General features: G+C 38.2%; 1 protein-coding gene across 1 annotated transcript in view; it reads left to right on the top strand.

Annotated features, from left to right (window-relative positions):
• Positions 1 to 8,470, top strand: part of LOC311614624 (rab proteins geranylgeranyltransferase component A 1-like) — a 117,085-nt gene extending 108,615 nt beyond the window's left edge. Inside the window, 1 exon segment of the mRNA XM_084869684.1 lies at positions 8,373 to 8,470. Coding sequence (XP_084725810.1) covers positions 8,373 to 8,454 — 82 coding nt within the window. The 3' untranslated portion in view covers positions 8,455 to 8,470.
• The last annotated feature ends 7,336 nt before the right edge of the window (positions 8,471 to 15,806 follow it).

Genomic DNA, 15,806 nt, shown 5'->3' with positions numbered 1-15,806 from the left:
AGGGGCAGTTGACCAGTCACTATGACATGCACTGACCACCAGAGGCCAAACACTCTGACCTGAAGATTAGCTTGCTTCTGGATCCAGCCAATCAGTACTGAGCGAGATGGGCTGGACATGCCCTGGAGCCCTCCCACAGTCCCTCCCCATTGGCCAACCTCCTACATCTCTCCCCAGTCCCAATTGTGCACCAGTGGGGTCCCTTGGCCTGGCCTGCACCCTACCGCAATCTGGGACCCCTCGGGGGATGTCAGAGAGCCAGGAGGGCACCACTCAGCCAGAAGCCAGGCTCATGGCTGGTGAGCACATTGGCGGTGGTAGGAGCCTCTCCCACTTCTGAGACAGCACTAAGGATGTCCTACTGCTGCGGTCAGTCAGCCATCCCCCAAGGGTTCCCAGTCTGTGAGAGGTACAGGCTGGACTTAGGGACCCCCGAGTGCACAAATATCATGCACCTGGCCTCTAGTATATGTATAATAGGTTTTGTAATAGTTATCCCTATCAGTAGAATTGCTGCACTGTAGATATGTACATCTTCAACTTTACTTGATACTGCCAAATTGTTGTTCAAACTGATATTTAAAAAAAACACAATTTTTAAGATATTTGCACATATCATTCCTAGTGTGTGGTGTTTCTTTTCACTTTCTTTGTTGTCCAGATGTTTATAACTTTACAGTATTTCATTTTCTCAAAAATTTTCCCCAAAAAGTACCCTTTTATTTATTTGTTTGTTTGTTTTTACCCATTTGACATTTTATTTTATTATTTTTTTAAATCTTTATTGTTGATAGTATTACATGTCCCTTTTCCCCCCCATTAACACCTGGTGGCCTTCACCCACCCCCACCCCAGTTCTTCACTACACTATTATCTGAGTCCATGGGTTATGCATATATGCATACAAGTTCTTTGGTTGATCTTTCCCACTCATCCACCCACCCCTAACTTCCCTCTGAGATTCAATAGTCTGTTCCTTGCTTCTATGTCTTTATATCTCTTTTATTCATCAGTTTATTTTGTAATTAGATTTCCACGTATGAGTAAGATTATGTGATACTGGGCTTTCTCTCACTGGCTTATTACACATAGCATAACACTCTCCAGGTCCCTCCATGCTATCACAAAGAGTCAGAAATCCTTTTTCACTGCTGCATAGCATTCCATGGTGAACATGAGTGTTTTTATTATAGTTTATTTCTAATTTCATTCCATTGTGATCTGAGAAGATACTTCATATGATTTTAATCTTCTTGAACTTGTAAAGACTTTTGTGTTCTAACATGTGTTCTATCTTTGAGAATGACCTATGTGAACTTGAGAAGAATGTGTATTCTGCACTTTTGAGGTGAAATGTTATATGTCAATTAAATCCATCTGATCCAGTGTGTCCTTTAGAGAGTCACTGTTTCCTTATTGATTTTTTATCTGGAAGAGCTATCCAATGAAGTCATTGGGGTGTTAAAGTCCCATACTATGACTGTACTGCTCTCGATCTCTCCCTTAAAGTCCTCCATAAGTGTTGTTTTTTAAAAAAAATGTATTTAGGTGCTCCTAAATTTGGTGTATATATGTTTATCACAGTTATATCCTCTTATTGGATTGATCCTTTTAGTATTATGTAGTGACCTTTATTGTGTCTTAGGATGGCCTTCATTTTGAAGTCTATTTTGTCAGATAGGAGTATTGCTATGCCAATTTTTTGTTTGTTTTCATTTGCATGGAGTTTTTTCCCCATCCCTTCACTCTCATCCTGTGTGAGCCTTTTGTTCTGAGGTGGGTCTCTTTAGACAGCATATATTTGGGTCAATTTTTTATATTCATTCAGCCACTCCACATCATTTGGTTGGAGCATTTAATCTATTTACATTTAAGGTTATTATTGATAGGTGCCAATTTATTGCCATTTTAATTATTTATGCCTATGCCCCCCTTCTCTCTCTCTCTCTCTCTCTCTCTCTCTCTCTCTCTCTCTCTATATATATATATATATATATATATTATATATATATATATGTGTGTGTGTGTGTGTGTGTGTGTGTGTATGTGTGTGTGTGTGTGTGTATATATATATATATATATATATATATATATATATATATATATATATATATATATTTTTTTTTTTTTTTTTTTTTTTTTTTTTCCCGATAGCACTAACTTTAGCATTTTTGCAGTGCTGGTTTGATGGTATTCAATCCTTTAGCCTTTTTTGTTCTTGTTGTTATTGTTGTTCTGGGACACTATTTCACCATGTACTTTGAATGATGGCTTTCCTGAACATAGTAATCTTGGTTTCAGATCTTTGCTTTTCATTACCTTGAATACTTCCATGCCATTCCGTTCTGGCCTGTTGAGTTCCTGATGAGAAATCAACTGACAACCTTATGGGAGCTCCTTTCTAGGTAACAGGTTTCTTTTGTCTTGTTTCCTTTAAGATTTTCTTTGTCTTTAATTTTTGACATTTTAATTATGATGTGTCTGGGCATGGACCTGTTTGGGTTCTTCTTGCTTGGGACTCACAGTGCCTCCTGAACTTGTGTGACTTTTTTTTCACCAGGTCAGGGAAGTTTTCTGGCATTATTTTTTTCAAACATGTTTTCTATCACTTGCTCATTTTCTTACCCTTATAGCACCTATTATGAGAATATTGTTACATTTCATGCTATCCCACAGTTACCTTAAGCTGTCTTCCTATTTTATTTTTGTTTTTTCTTTTGTTTTTTTTTTCCAATGGAAAGATATACTTGAATGGGGATTTTATTTTTTTAATTTAATAAATCTTTATTGTTCAGATTATTACAATTGTTCCTATTTTTTACCCAATAGCTCCCCTCCACCCAGTTCCCACCCCACCCTCTGCCCTTACCTCCCCCCCACTGTCTCATCCATAGTTGTACGATTTTTGTCCAGTCTCTTCCCACACCTCCCACACCCCTTTACCCCTGAGAATTTTCAGTCCACTCCCTTTCTATGCCCCTGATTCTATTATATTCACCAGTTTATTCTGTTCATCAGATTTTTAATTCACTTGATTTTTAGATTCACTTTTTGATAGATATGTATTTATTGTTCATAGTTTTTATCTTTACCTTTTTCTTCCTCCTTTTCTTAAAGAATACCTTTCAGCATTTCATATAATACTGGTTTGGTGGTGATGAATTCCTTTAGGTTTTTCTTATCTGTGGAGATCTTTATCTAACCTTCAATTCTGAATGATAGCTTTTCTGGGTAGAGTAATCTTGGTTGTAGGTTCTTGCTATTCATCACTTTGAATATTTCTTGCCACTCCCATCTGGCCTGCACAGTTTCTGTTGAGAAATCATCTGACAATCGTATGGGTGCTCCCTTGTAGGTAATTAACTGTTTTTCTCTTGCTGCTCTTAAGATTCTCTCTTTGTCTTTTGCTCTTGGCATTTTAATTATATTGTGTCTTGGTGTGGTCCTCTTTGGATTCCTTTGTTTGGGGTTCTCTGCACTTTCTGAACTTGTTAGTCTATTTCTTTCACCAGGTGGGGGAAGTTTGCTATAATTATTTCTTCAAATAGGTTTTTAGTATCTTGCTCTCTCTCTTCTTCTGGCACCCCCATGATTCGGATATTGGTACCCTTGAAGTTGTGTTCCAGAGGCTTATTACACTATGTTCATATTTTTGGATTCTTTTTGCTTTTTGCTTTTATGGTTGGGTGTTTGTTTGTTTGTTTGTTTGTTTGTTTTGTTTTGTGTGGGGTTTTTTGCTTCTTTGTACTTCAAATCTTTGACTTGATTCTTGTGTTCCTCTAGCCTGCTGTTAGGTCTTTGTGTAATATTTTTTATTTCAGTCACTGTATGTTTAATTTCTAGTTGGTCCGTTTTCATATCCTCAAGGGTCTCACTAAATTTATCAGCCTTTTCTAGGAAATTCTTAAAAAACCTTATAACCATGGTTTTGAACTCTATATCCAGTCATTTGTTTTTCTCCATGCCTTTCGTTTGTGATCTGCTTCTTTGTCTCCAAATTTTCACTGCTTCCCTGAGTTGGTAGGGTAGCTTTGTGTGCTAGGTGTCCTATATAGCCCAGTGGGTCAGCTCCCCAGTTACCTGAGGTGGATATTCTTGGTGCACCCCTTTGTGGACTGTGTACAGCCTTGTTCTAGTTAAGTCTTAATTGTTGTTGGTATCACTGGGAGGAATTGACCTCCAGGCCAATTGGCTATGAGGATCAGCTGTGTCTATGCCTGGAGAACTTCTGTGTTGGAGACAGCCTTATGAGACAAGACTTGCAAAATTGCAAAAGCCTCTGTTCTCAACTTAGATGGGGCGGAGTCTCAGGGATGAACAGACAGTCTTGGCTTCCCATCAGCCCTGCCCTATGAGGCTCCTGGGTCTCAGTGCCCCTTAGTAATCACTGCAAGCACCTCTAAGGGTAAGCTGCCCTCGAGTTTCACGCATTGCCAGACAGTCCAGTTTCTCCCCCAATGAATCTGGATTCCCGGATTCTCACCTGGAACTGGAGTTCAGCATAGTGGGTAGCTTCCATTTCCCACCTGCTAGAGAAAGCCAGCAGCGCACTCAGCAGTCAGTCCTCTCTTCACACACGCGCACACCTCCGTACCTCTGCCTTTTGTGGCTCCCCTGAGTTTCCACCGGACAGTCCAGATTCCCCCCGTATAAGCCTGGATCTCTAGGGTCTCACCAGGAACTGGGATTTGGTGCAGTCGGAACTGGAGTTCAGTGCAGTCAGGAGCTTTTGTCTCCTTCCCACTAGTGAAAGCCAGCCAGGCACTCAGCCACCCATGTGCATTTCTCCATACCTCAGCCTTTTGCAGCTCCTCTGATTCTCCTTGTGCTTTCCTCTTTCTTTCTAGTTGTATATAGAATTTCCACTCAGCCAGCTTTCCTGTGGTTCTGGATGTAGTTTGTTTTGTCTTTACTTGTAGTTTTAAAATTGTGGTGGGAGGCAGTAGTTTAGGTGTTTACCTATGCTGCCATCTTGGCTTCTCCCTCAAATGAGGATTTTTTTAAAAATTCTGTTATCCGCCGAAACTGGTTTGGCTCAGTGGATAGAGCGTTGGTCTGCAGACTGAAGGGTCCCAGGTTCGATTCCGGTCAAGGGCATGTACATTGGTTGCAGGCACATCCCCAGTAAGGGGGTGTGCAAGTGGCGGCTGGTTGATGTTTCTCTCTCATCGATGATTCTAACTCTCTATCCCTCTCCCTTCCTCTCTGTAAAAAAATCAATAAAATATATTTTTTAAAATAAATTAAATAAAATAATAGAAAAATAAAAATTCTGTTATCCACACTGTTTTCAATTTGTTTAATGCTTACCTGAGGGTATTTTTTCCATTGATTTCTCCAGCTCCTCCAGCCCTGTGCTCCCTCTGCCTGCTGGTGGCTCTTGTCTTACTATTTTTCAATTGTTTTTCTTTTTTGTTCTCTGAGTGAGTGATTTTTTTCCTACCCTGTCTTCTAATTTACTGATCTGATCCTCAGTTTCCCTTAATCTGCTCTGTATTCCTTCCACTGTGTTCTTTATTAGTGCTATATAATTCTTCATACTTACTATATCTTTTCTCATGCTGTTGGTCATCTTTGCCATCATTATTCTGAACTCTATGTTTGATAAATTTCTTATCTCTATTTCATTTAGGTCTTCTGGAAAATTCTCTTGTTCTTTCATTTAGAGCTTGTTTTTTTTGTCTCCCTATTTTGTCTGCCTGTTTGGGTTTTTGTCTATGTATCAGGTAAATCTACTACGACTCCCAATCTCTAGTCCAGGACAACATCAGATGCTGTTTATGACTGGCCCCGAGTACCCTGTTTGAAGGCATCAGCAATCCACATCTTGTAGTTCCTTCTGCTGGGGCTGAGTGCCTTTGGAAAGAACCAAGATGTTCACCAAGGTCTTCTTTTTGGAGCCATAGCCCCAAATTAGATCAGCCAGAGAATCATAGCCTCCAAAGACCCATCTGTACCTTCAGTCTGGTTGTTATTCAGTCTTGAATAGCCTTTGGCTATAGACCATAGGCTAGGAGGAGTTTTTCCAACTGGATGGAACAATAGCTTCTCCCTGCAGGCTGATTATTACCCTCATCTTTTAACCAAAATGCCAGGCAAAAGCCACCTGGATAGTAAAGGTCCACTGGAGAAAGATGTTTTTCTAACGTATGAGGGAATGACTCAGGACAGAAAACCTGGATGTCTGCCTTCCAAGTTCTAACCCTAGCACCCCAACCCTGGCTTTTGCTCACCCTGCTCCAGTCCACTCTGTCCTTCCTTTGCCGTCCCTTTACCCTCCTTTTGCCAAAGTCCAAGGTGAGTAGCTGCACACAAGATTTTGTGCATTGGCCTTTTAAAGAGACTGCCTACATTTCAAGTCATCTCTCCCTGGCACACAGCATCCTGGTTGCTTTTCACAACCAGATGTTCTGAGGACAACTCTCTCAGTCCTGGTGCTCTGGGCTTGGAACCCAGCTTGGGGTTTAGACCCAAGAGTTCTTAGTGGGAACCCTCCACAGCTGAGATAGCCCTCTGGAACTTCAGCTGCTGCCTGAACCAGCCCAGCCCTTTTGCACCTCTTCACTTCATACCAGTATCTGTGTGGTCTCCACTTTTCGTCCTTGGTTATAGTGGTTCTGTCCAGCTAGTATTCAGTTGGTTTTTAAGGATGGTATTTCTGTATTTTATTGTAATTCTAGTTTGTGCTTAGGAGCATGTCACTGTAGTTTTCACTTACTCTGCCACCATTGTGGAATCTGGGCCATTTTTTCTTTTTTCTTTTTCTTTTTTTTTTTTCTTTTTTTTTTTTAATGATTTTTATTTTTGTATCTTTCTAAAGAAATATTTCCCGTGAGCCCCCAAATATATCCACCTATATTTTTTTTTCTAAAAGTTTCCCCTTTTATATGTATGCCTTTCATCTACCTGGATTTGATTCTGAACATGGTGTAAAACAGAGATATAATTATATTGTCTCAAAACCAGTTTTCCAGTGGTCCGTTCTCTCTCCACTGTTCTGCAGTTGCACTGCTGTCATGAGCTTCTCTGACTTTGAGCACCCTGCTTCCTTTTTTAGTACCTTTGTAATGACATTGCTTCCACTGGGATAATCAGGTTAATTTCCCTTTCTCAAGAAAATTAATTTTCTACATTGCATCTACTGTGATAATGAGGTTAATTTTCTTTTCTCAAGATACTTAATTTGGTTTCTCTTGCTTTGTAAAGGAACATATCCACGGGTTTTAGAGATTAGAATGTGAACATCATTTGTGATGACATTATTCATTCTACCACATTATTCTTACATTTTTAACTCATACCTTTTAAGGGTACTCATAGCCTCTGTCTGATAGTCTTACTAGCTGAATACAGTTGTTGAGAGTCTAATTCTCCTGTTTGTCATGTCTGTTAATTCTCACTCAGGATAAGATATGTTTCTTCATCTGTTGTATAATTTTAGATTATAAACTCATCATAGGGGGACTCAATTTGTGGCAATCTCACTTGGCCTGGGTTGAGATAATATTGCTTCCACCAAGACTCCAGGGATACTACTGACCCAGAACCACTTTTCATGCTATTTTATTTGTCAAGGTTTCATGGGTAATGTAGTAATGTAATTTCACACTTTCAACCTGTGTGAGGACAGACTACTGGTTATAAACATACAATAGATGTATAATCATCCTCCACCCATGGCTTTAGAGAAAACATTTTTTTGTTTTGTTTTCTCCCTCTTTAGTAAATAATTTTTCCCTAGATCACTTTTACTGAGGTCCTTTAAGGATCCAGACATTATGAGAGAATATCTACTTTCCCATTTCCCTGCATTGTTTGGAACCCAAGACCTCTCCTTTCCCTTGGTGGGCATTAAAACTCAAACCCTTATATTCGTGAGATAGGCTAACTCCTTAGTGTTTCTCCAGCATTAACTCATGTACTTACTGCTCTAATTTCAGTTCTCTGTTTTCCCTGTTTGTTTCCTCCTTAAGACTTCTTTGTCATCACTTTTGTCGCAGAGGGGATCTTATACATCAGCTCTTGAGACTATTTATAGCCTGTGTTTCTTAGGTAGTTGGTAGCTGGTTGGGGGGTGGGAGGTGGGAAAAGGGTTGGGGAAAGAGAAAGTTGAGCTTTCTTAGGGATACTTTTGGTTTGGTCACAATTCTAGGTTTCCACAATGTATTATTAGCAGGAGGACTTCTGTTGTGTCAGAATATCACTAATCTTACTTCTGAGATATTCTTAATACCATGATAAAGAAAATAACAAATTATCAAGGTACTTTTTCTGTAAGACCCATTATTAAATGTAAGGTACTTTAAAAAAATAATGCTACTTTAATTTTCAACTTAAGAATCATAATTCTCATTTTCCTATTCTCTTTCTAGGATGTGTGCTGTATTTGGTGGAATATATTGTCTTCGCCATTCAGTTCGGTGCTTTGTTGTGGACAAAGAATCCAGAAAATAAGGATGATATAAGTTACCTTCATATATTTACACCCTAAGCACAGGTGAAAAATGCTAAAGTCAATTTTTAAAAAATGATTCTTCAAAGATCCTCCTTGGTGTTAATAACATATCAACCTTGATTAAAAGTAATTTGTGTTTAGATCCTCCAGAACAAGTAAAGTGAGTTCAGAATATAGAAACTAAATTAATTTCCTTGCAATATGACTATAGCTCCTGATCATCCAACCTTGGAAGACAAATCATTTCAGCTGCCGGGGGTGGGTGATGAGTGATTTTAGTTTTCCTTGTGGCCTTACCTCCTCTAATTGATTTTCATCAGATGACAACAAAGCCCTCTGTTATTGCATTTTTAAAAATGAAGCTCACCTAAAGACTCATCAGATTAATCTCTGATGATAATGCATGTCACTCTAAAAGAAAAAAACTTTAATGAGTTTTTAGGTAGATTGTTGTCATAAACTATGCTGCCCTGTTATCTGAGGATAAAATCTTTTACAACCACATCAGGCCTGCAGGCTGGTTTAGGATTGAAATAAGAATATACCTGCTTTTTAAATTTTTTTTTATAAAGTGGAGGATCATTTATCTGTGCATTTTTACATTTAAATAACATTTTTTCTGGGATTTATTAGTTAGATACTAAGATATACTCTTGTCTGAATTATACTATGTAAATAGTCTTCGATTGTTATCTTTTACCTTAAAACTTACATGAGTCAATTGGATCAAATTTTAGGATCTGTTTAAATTTTCCTTTTTGTTATTTGTTCTTAAGAATCTACTGACATGTATCTTTTATATAACTTTTTATGGGTATATAAAGAAATTGTTCTTCATTACCATTTAGGATGCCTTTTATTTTTTTCATTTGCCTGATTGATCTGGCTAGGACATCCAGTGCTGTGTTGAATAACAATGGTGAGAATGGACATCCCTGTCTTATTTCTGATCTTAGAGGAAAAGTTTTCAGTTTTTCACCATTGAGTATGGTATTAGCTGAGGATTTGTCATATATTGCCTTTATTATGTTGAGGTACTTTCCTTCTGTACCCATTTTATTGAGTGTTTTAATCATACTAGTAAATGGATGTTGTATCTTATCAAATTCTTCTTCTGCACCTATTTATATGGTCCTATGATTTTTATCCTTTGTTTTGTTAATGCGGTGTATTACATTGATCGATTTGTATATACAATTTTTGTGCTCTGCAGTGAACCCTACTTGATCATCATATATTATTTTTCAAAGTGTTGTATTAAATTTAATAATATTTTGTTTAGGGTTTTTGCATCTGTATCCATCAAAGATACTGGTCTGCAGTGTGTGTGTGTGTGTGTGTGTGTGTGTGTGTGTGTGTGTGTGTGTGTTATCCTTGCTGGGTTTTGGTATCAGGATTATGCTGGTCTCATAAAATGTTAGGAAGCACTGCCTCTTCTTCAATATTTTGGAAGAGTTTGAATGAAGAATAGGTATCAAATCTGTTTGGTAGAATTCACTAGTGAAGGCCCCTGGTCCTTAAATCTTATTTTAAATTTTATTTTTGGGGAGGTATTTGATGATTGTTTTAATTTCTTCACTATTGATCGGTCTATTTAGGCTTTTCAGGTCTTCATGATTCAGTCTAAGAGGGTTATATATTTCTAGTAACTCATCCATTTCTTCTAGGTTATTGAATTTTATTGCATTCAGTCCTTCATAGTATTCTTGTATGATCCATTGTATTTTGGTGATGTCTACAGTAACTTCTCTCTAATTTCTGGTTTTGTTTATTAGGTGTCTTTTCTCATTTTTCCTTAGTGAGTCTTGCCATGCTTTGTAAATTGTATTAATCTTTTCAAAGAATATATTTATTGCCATTTTATTGTTCATATTTTTATCTTTAGTTTTTTTCTTCTTTTTAAAGAAAACCCTTTAACATTGGTGGTGATTAACTCCTTTACCTTTTTCTGTCTGCTAAGCTCTTTAAATATCATTCACTTCTAAATGATAGCTTTGCTAGGTAGAGTAATCTTGGCTATAGGTCCTTGCTTTTCCTCACTTTGAATATTTCTTGTAAATCCCTCTTGGCCTTCAAACTTTCTTTTTAGAAATAAACTGATATTCTTATGGGACCTCCCTTGTACATAACTAGCTGCTTTTCTCTTGCTACTTTTAAGACTGTCTATTTGTCTTTAACCTTTGGTGTTTTAATTATGATGTGTGGGCATCTTTTGGGTTCCTCTTGTTTAAGACTCTCTGTGCTTCCTATATTTGTATATCTTTTTCCTTCACCAGGTTAGGGAAGTTTACTATCATCATTTTTTCAAGTAAGTTTTAAATTTCTTGGTCTTTCTCTTCTTCTTCAGGCACCACCAGTATGCAAATGTTTTGGTATGCTTGTAGTTGTTCCAGAGGCTCCTTACACTATTTTCATTTTGGGGGAGTATTTCCTCTTTTTTTTCAGTTCTGATTGGGTGTTTTCTTTTTTCTTCCATACATTCCAAATAGCTGATTTGATTCTCTGCTTCATCTACTCTCCCTGTCAATTATTCTTCATTTCATCTAGCATATCCTTCATTTCTGACTAGTCCTTTTTTAATGCTATTGAGTTTTACATTCATTGAGCATCCTTATAACCAGTGTTTTGAATTCTGCCTTTAGTAGATTGCTTGTCTCCATTATTTTTAGTGCTTTTTCTGGAGTTTTTTTCTTTTCTTTCATTTGTGATGTGATTCCTCATTTTGTCAGCCTCCTGTATTTTGTTTCTATGTACTAGGTAGAGCTGCTGCATCTTCCAGGCTTGGTATATTGAGCTACGGTAGTTGATGTGCTGTAGTGTCCAGTGGCACAGCCTCCCTAATCACCTAAGCTGGACACTCAAAGTTCACCCCCCAGGTGGGCTTACACTTTCCTCTTACTGAGCCTTGATTGCTGTTGGAACATCAAAGGGAGGGATTTAACCAAAGCTGATCAGCTTCAAGGACTGACTGAGACCACCAAACTCCTATCATTGCGGAGGATTAGCTTTGCAGGGACCCACCCCATAGAGCAGGACTGATTTAGCAGGGTTCTGGTACCTGCTGAGTCCAGCCCTTGAGTGTGTCACTTGTGGAGGTAGTTGGATGCTGCTTTCATGTGGTCTGAAGCTGCCCACAGGGTGTACTGTCTCTGGAGACTCCTAGAAGGTGCACACCAAGGTCAGCCACTGCCTGTGTTCTGCCCAAGGCTCCCCAGCATTAGCTACAAAGTAATCTGTAGATGGCTGCTACTTGTGCTGGGCTTGAAGTTGCCCAGGAGTGGCCACTTAGCAAGAGGCATGGATTGTGCTGAGGCCAAATGCTGCTTGTTTGAGAGATTTTAGTAAAATATGAAACATGAACCATCATAGGTCATTTCTATGAAAAAGCCACTAAAGATACCTTGGATAGGCCTAAATATCAGTTGTAGCAGGTCTCAGGGATTACCAGGACAGGGCAAAAGTGTGAGCCAAGATGATGGAGTCTCAAATATGGCTCCTGCCTGTGGGCTCTGTGGTGGAAGGACTCATCTAAGGAATAGTGGCCTATGCTATCGATAGTACTTTTGTCTAGGCGAAAGCTGCCCCTCCAGCCCTTGCTTTGATACCAGGCAATTCAGTTCCTCCCCATATGTCTCTTATGCCTTTTAAGCTGCTGTCCTAGTGCTGCAGCTCTGAGGGAGTGAGTCCAGAGTAAGCCACTTAATAGATACTGCCTAAGACCCCAGCAGCCTCCATCTCACTCAGCCTCAATCATTGCTGCATTTTTGTTGTTGTTTCAATAAATTTTTTAATTAAAAAATATATATTCTTATAGATTTCAGAGAAGAAGGAAGAGATAGAAACATCAATGATAAGTGAAAGTCATTGGTCGGCTGCCTCTTGCACACCCCCAACTGGGGTTCAAGCCTGCAACCCTGGCATGTGCCTTGACTGGAATCGAACCTGGGACCCTTCAGTCCACAAGCTGACGCTCTATCCACTGAGCCAAACCGGCTAGGGCTTTATAGTCAGAAGTTATGGGCACTTCTCTTCTTGGCACTGGAGCCCTGGGTTATGAGGCTAGGACCCTGCTCCTCAGGGGGAACCTCTGCAGCCCAGATATCCCTACTGATTTTTATTTGCCACATGTGGGTATGGGACTAGCCTGTTACCTATCTCTGCCCCTTCTACTAGTCTTGGTATGCTGCCTTCTTTAATTTCCTAGTTTTAGCACTTCCATTCAGCCAAATTTCAGATGGTACTTAATGGTGGTTGTTTTGTCATTTATTTGTAATTTTGATGTGGCTGTGGAAGGAGGCAAGTTGCACATTTACCTATAGTGCACTCTTATTTCTTGAGATAGGACTGTAATGATATAAATCTCCCTCTTATTACTGCTTTTGCTGCATCCCAAAAGTTTTGATATGTCACGTTCTCATTCTTATTGGTCTCTATATATGTTTTGATTTCATGTTTTCTATTTTGACCCTATTTCTCTTTCTATTTCTATTTCTATTCTTTAAGGTCAGCTAGAAGGCAACAGATAGCTGGAAAAAGAACATGTAGTTGGAAAGTAGTACACAATTATTTTAAAAAATATTAAATTTAGCCCTAACCAGTTTGGCTCAGTGGATAGAGCATCAGCCTGTGGACTCAGAGGTCCCGGGTTCGATTCTGGTCAAGGGCATGTACCTTGGTTGCAGGCACATCCCCAGTGAGGGGTGTGCAAGAGGCAGCCGATTGATGTTTCTCTCTCATCGATGTTTCTAACGCTCTATCCCTCTCCCTTCCTCTCTGTAAAAAAAAAAAATCAATAAAATAATATTTTTAAAATATATATATATATATATATATATATATATATATATAAAATTTAGTCATTTTTCTAGTATCTATTTACTCTATATATATTTGTGGGTTTTTGTTTTTGATTTTTTTTACTTTTTGCACTTGATTTCTAATTTCAAAGCATTGTAGTCAGAGAATACACTTGGTGTGATTTTAATTTTCATAAATTTGTTGAGGCTTGTTTTGTGGTCTAACATATTATCTATGCTTAAGAATGTTCCATGTGCACTGAAGAAAAGTGTATAATCTGATGTTCCGTATGAAAGGCTCTGTAAATGTCAATTATGTCCATTTGATCTAATGTGTCATTTAAGGCCAATATTTTACAAATCTTTACATAGGAAACTCTAAAGACCCCACTAAAAAACTATTAGAAACAATGAACAAAAACAATGAATAAATGATGAAATTTCAGAAAAAGAAATAAATAACAATTGCTTTTGCAATCCCAACAAAGGATATGATGGACTTATATACTGAAAACTATAAAGGATTATTAAGAGACTTAAAAAAACACAATGAAATGGAAACATATTCCATGTTTATGGATTGAAAGAATCAACATATTTAAACTGTCTATATTACCCAAAACAATATATATACTTAACGCAATCCACATCAAAATTACAATGACATTTTTAATGACATAATACAAAATATTATTAAATTTATATGGAACCACAAAAGACCCAAAATAGCCAAAAACAATCCTGAATAAACAGAAGGAAGGCAGAGAGATCACACTCTCTGACTTCAAGTTATACAACTAAGTGACAATAATCTAAACAGCATGGTATTGGAAGAAAAACAGACACACAGAACAATGGAACAAAAATGAGAGCCCAAAATAAACCCACTTGTATATGGGAAAGTAATGTTCTACAAAAGTGCCAAACCATATAATGGAGAAAAGAAAGCATCTTCAATAAAAGTGCTGGGAAAATTGGAAAGGCATATGCAAAAGAATGAAATTAGACTGTTGTCTGTTCCCATATACAAAAATTAACTCAAAATGGATCAAACACCTAAATATAAGATCTGAAACATAAGTTATATAGAAGAAAACATAGGTACTTAACTTATGGACCTTGATCTTAGAGAATATTTTGTCAATATGACTTAGCAAGGGAAATAAAGGCAAAAATAAGTGAATGGACTATATCAATCTAAAAATCTTCTGCACAGCAAAAGAAAGAGACAAAACAAAAAGGCAACTGGTCAAATGGGAGAAGATATTTGCAAACAATCATTTTGTCAAAGGGTTAATATCTATATCTATATATATAAAAGGCTAAGTGACCATCGCATCCAAAACAACCAAATGGATGACCAAACAGGCTGTTTGGGGTGACCAGGCTGGCAGGGAGGTTACTGAGGGGTAACCAAACAACTGAGCAGCAGGCTGCATGGGGCGACCAGCCTTGAAGGGAGTGGGGTATGCTTTGGGGGCCAGTGTGCCTGCAGGAGGGGCAGTTAGGTGAGATCAGGCAGTCAGGCAGGTGAACAGTAAGGAGCCTGTGGTCCTAGATTGTGAGAGGGATGTCCCTAAATGGCAGTTGGACATCCCCTGAGGGGCCCCGGATTGGAGAGGGTGCACGCTGGGCTGAGGGTACCCCCTTCCCCCCATGTATGAATTTCATGCACTGGGCCTCTAGTCCAAAATATAAAAAGATCTCATACAACTCAACACCAAATAAACGATCTGCTTCAAAATGGGCAGAGTACCTGAACAGAAACCTGTCCCAAGAAGGCATTCAAATTACCAACAGATATATGAAAAGATGTTCAGCTTCACTAGCTATTGGAAAAATGCATATCAAAACTACAATGAGATACTGCCTCACATGTGTTAGAATGGCTATTATCAACAAGGCAAGTAATAAGTGTTGGAGAGGTTGTATAGGAAAAAGAGCCCTCATTCATTGTTGGTGGGAATGTAAACTGGTACAGCCACTATGGAAAACAGTCTGATGGCTCCTCAAAAATTAATAATAGATTTATCATATGACCCAGCAACCCCCCTTCTGCATATATATTTGAAAGCATTTATTTGCAAAGACATATGCATCCCTATGTTCATTGCAACATTATTCATGGTTGCCACAGTATGGAAACAACAAAAGTTCCTGCTTCCATAGTATGCTTCAATAGATGATAAGATAAAGAAGACATGGTACATGTATACAATGGAATATTACTCAGTCATAAGAAAAGATGAAATTCTGTCATTTCTGAAAACATGGATGGACCTTGAGAATATAATGCTAAGTGAAATAGCTCTGTCAGAAAAAAGTTAAGAACCACATGATTTCACTGACATGTGGGATACAAAACTGAAAGTAACAAACAAACATGAAAAACAAATAAAAACTCATGGACACAGACAATAGCATGGTGGCTACCAGAGGGAATGGGGATAATGAATAGTAAAAAGGTAAATGATGTCAAATATATGGTGACAGAAGAAGATTTGACTTTATGTTGCACACAATACAATATAATATGAAGTCATTTATGATAGAAT

Source organism: Pipistrellus hanaki (genome assembly GCF_964339955.1).
Source record: "Pipistrellus hanaki genome assembly, chromosome: X".
Lineage (NCBI taxonomy): Eukaryota > Metazoa > Chordata > Mammalia > Chiroptera > Vespertilionidae > Pipistrellus > Pipistrellus hanaki.
The sequence above is the reverse complement of the archived record's forward strand: the minus strand, read 5'-3'. Positions and strand labels throughout refer to the sequence as shown.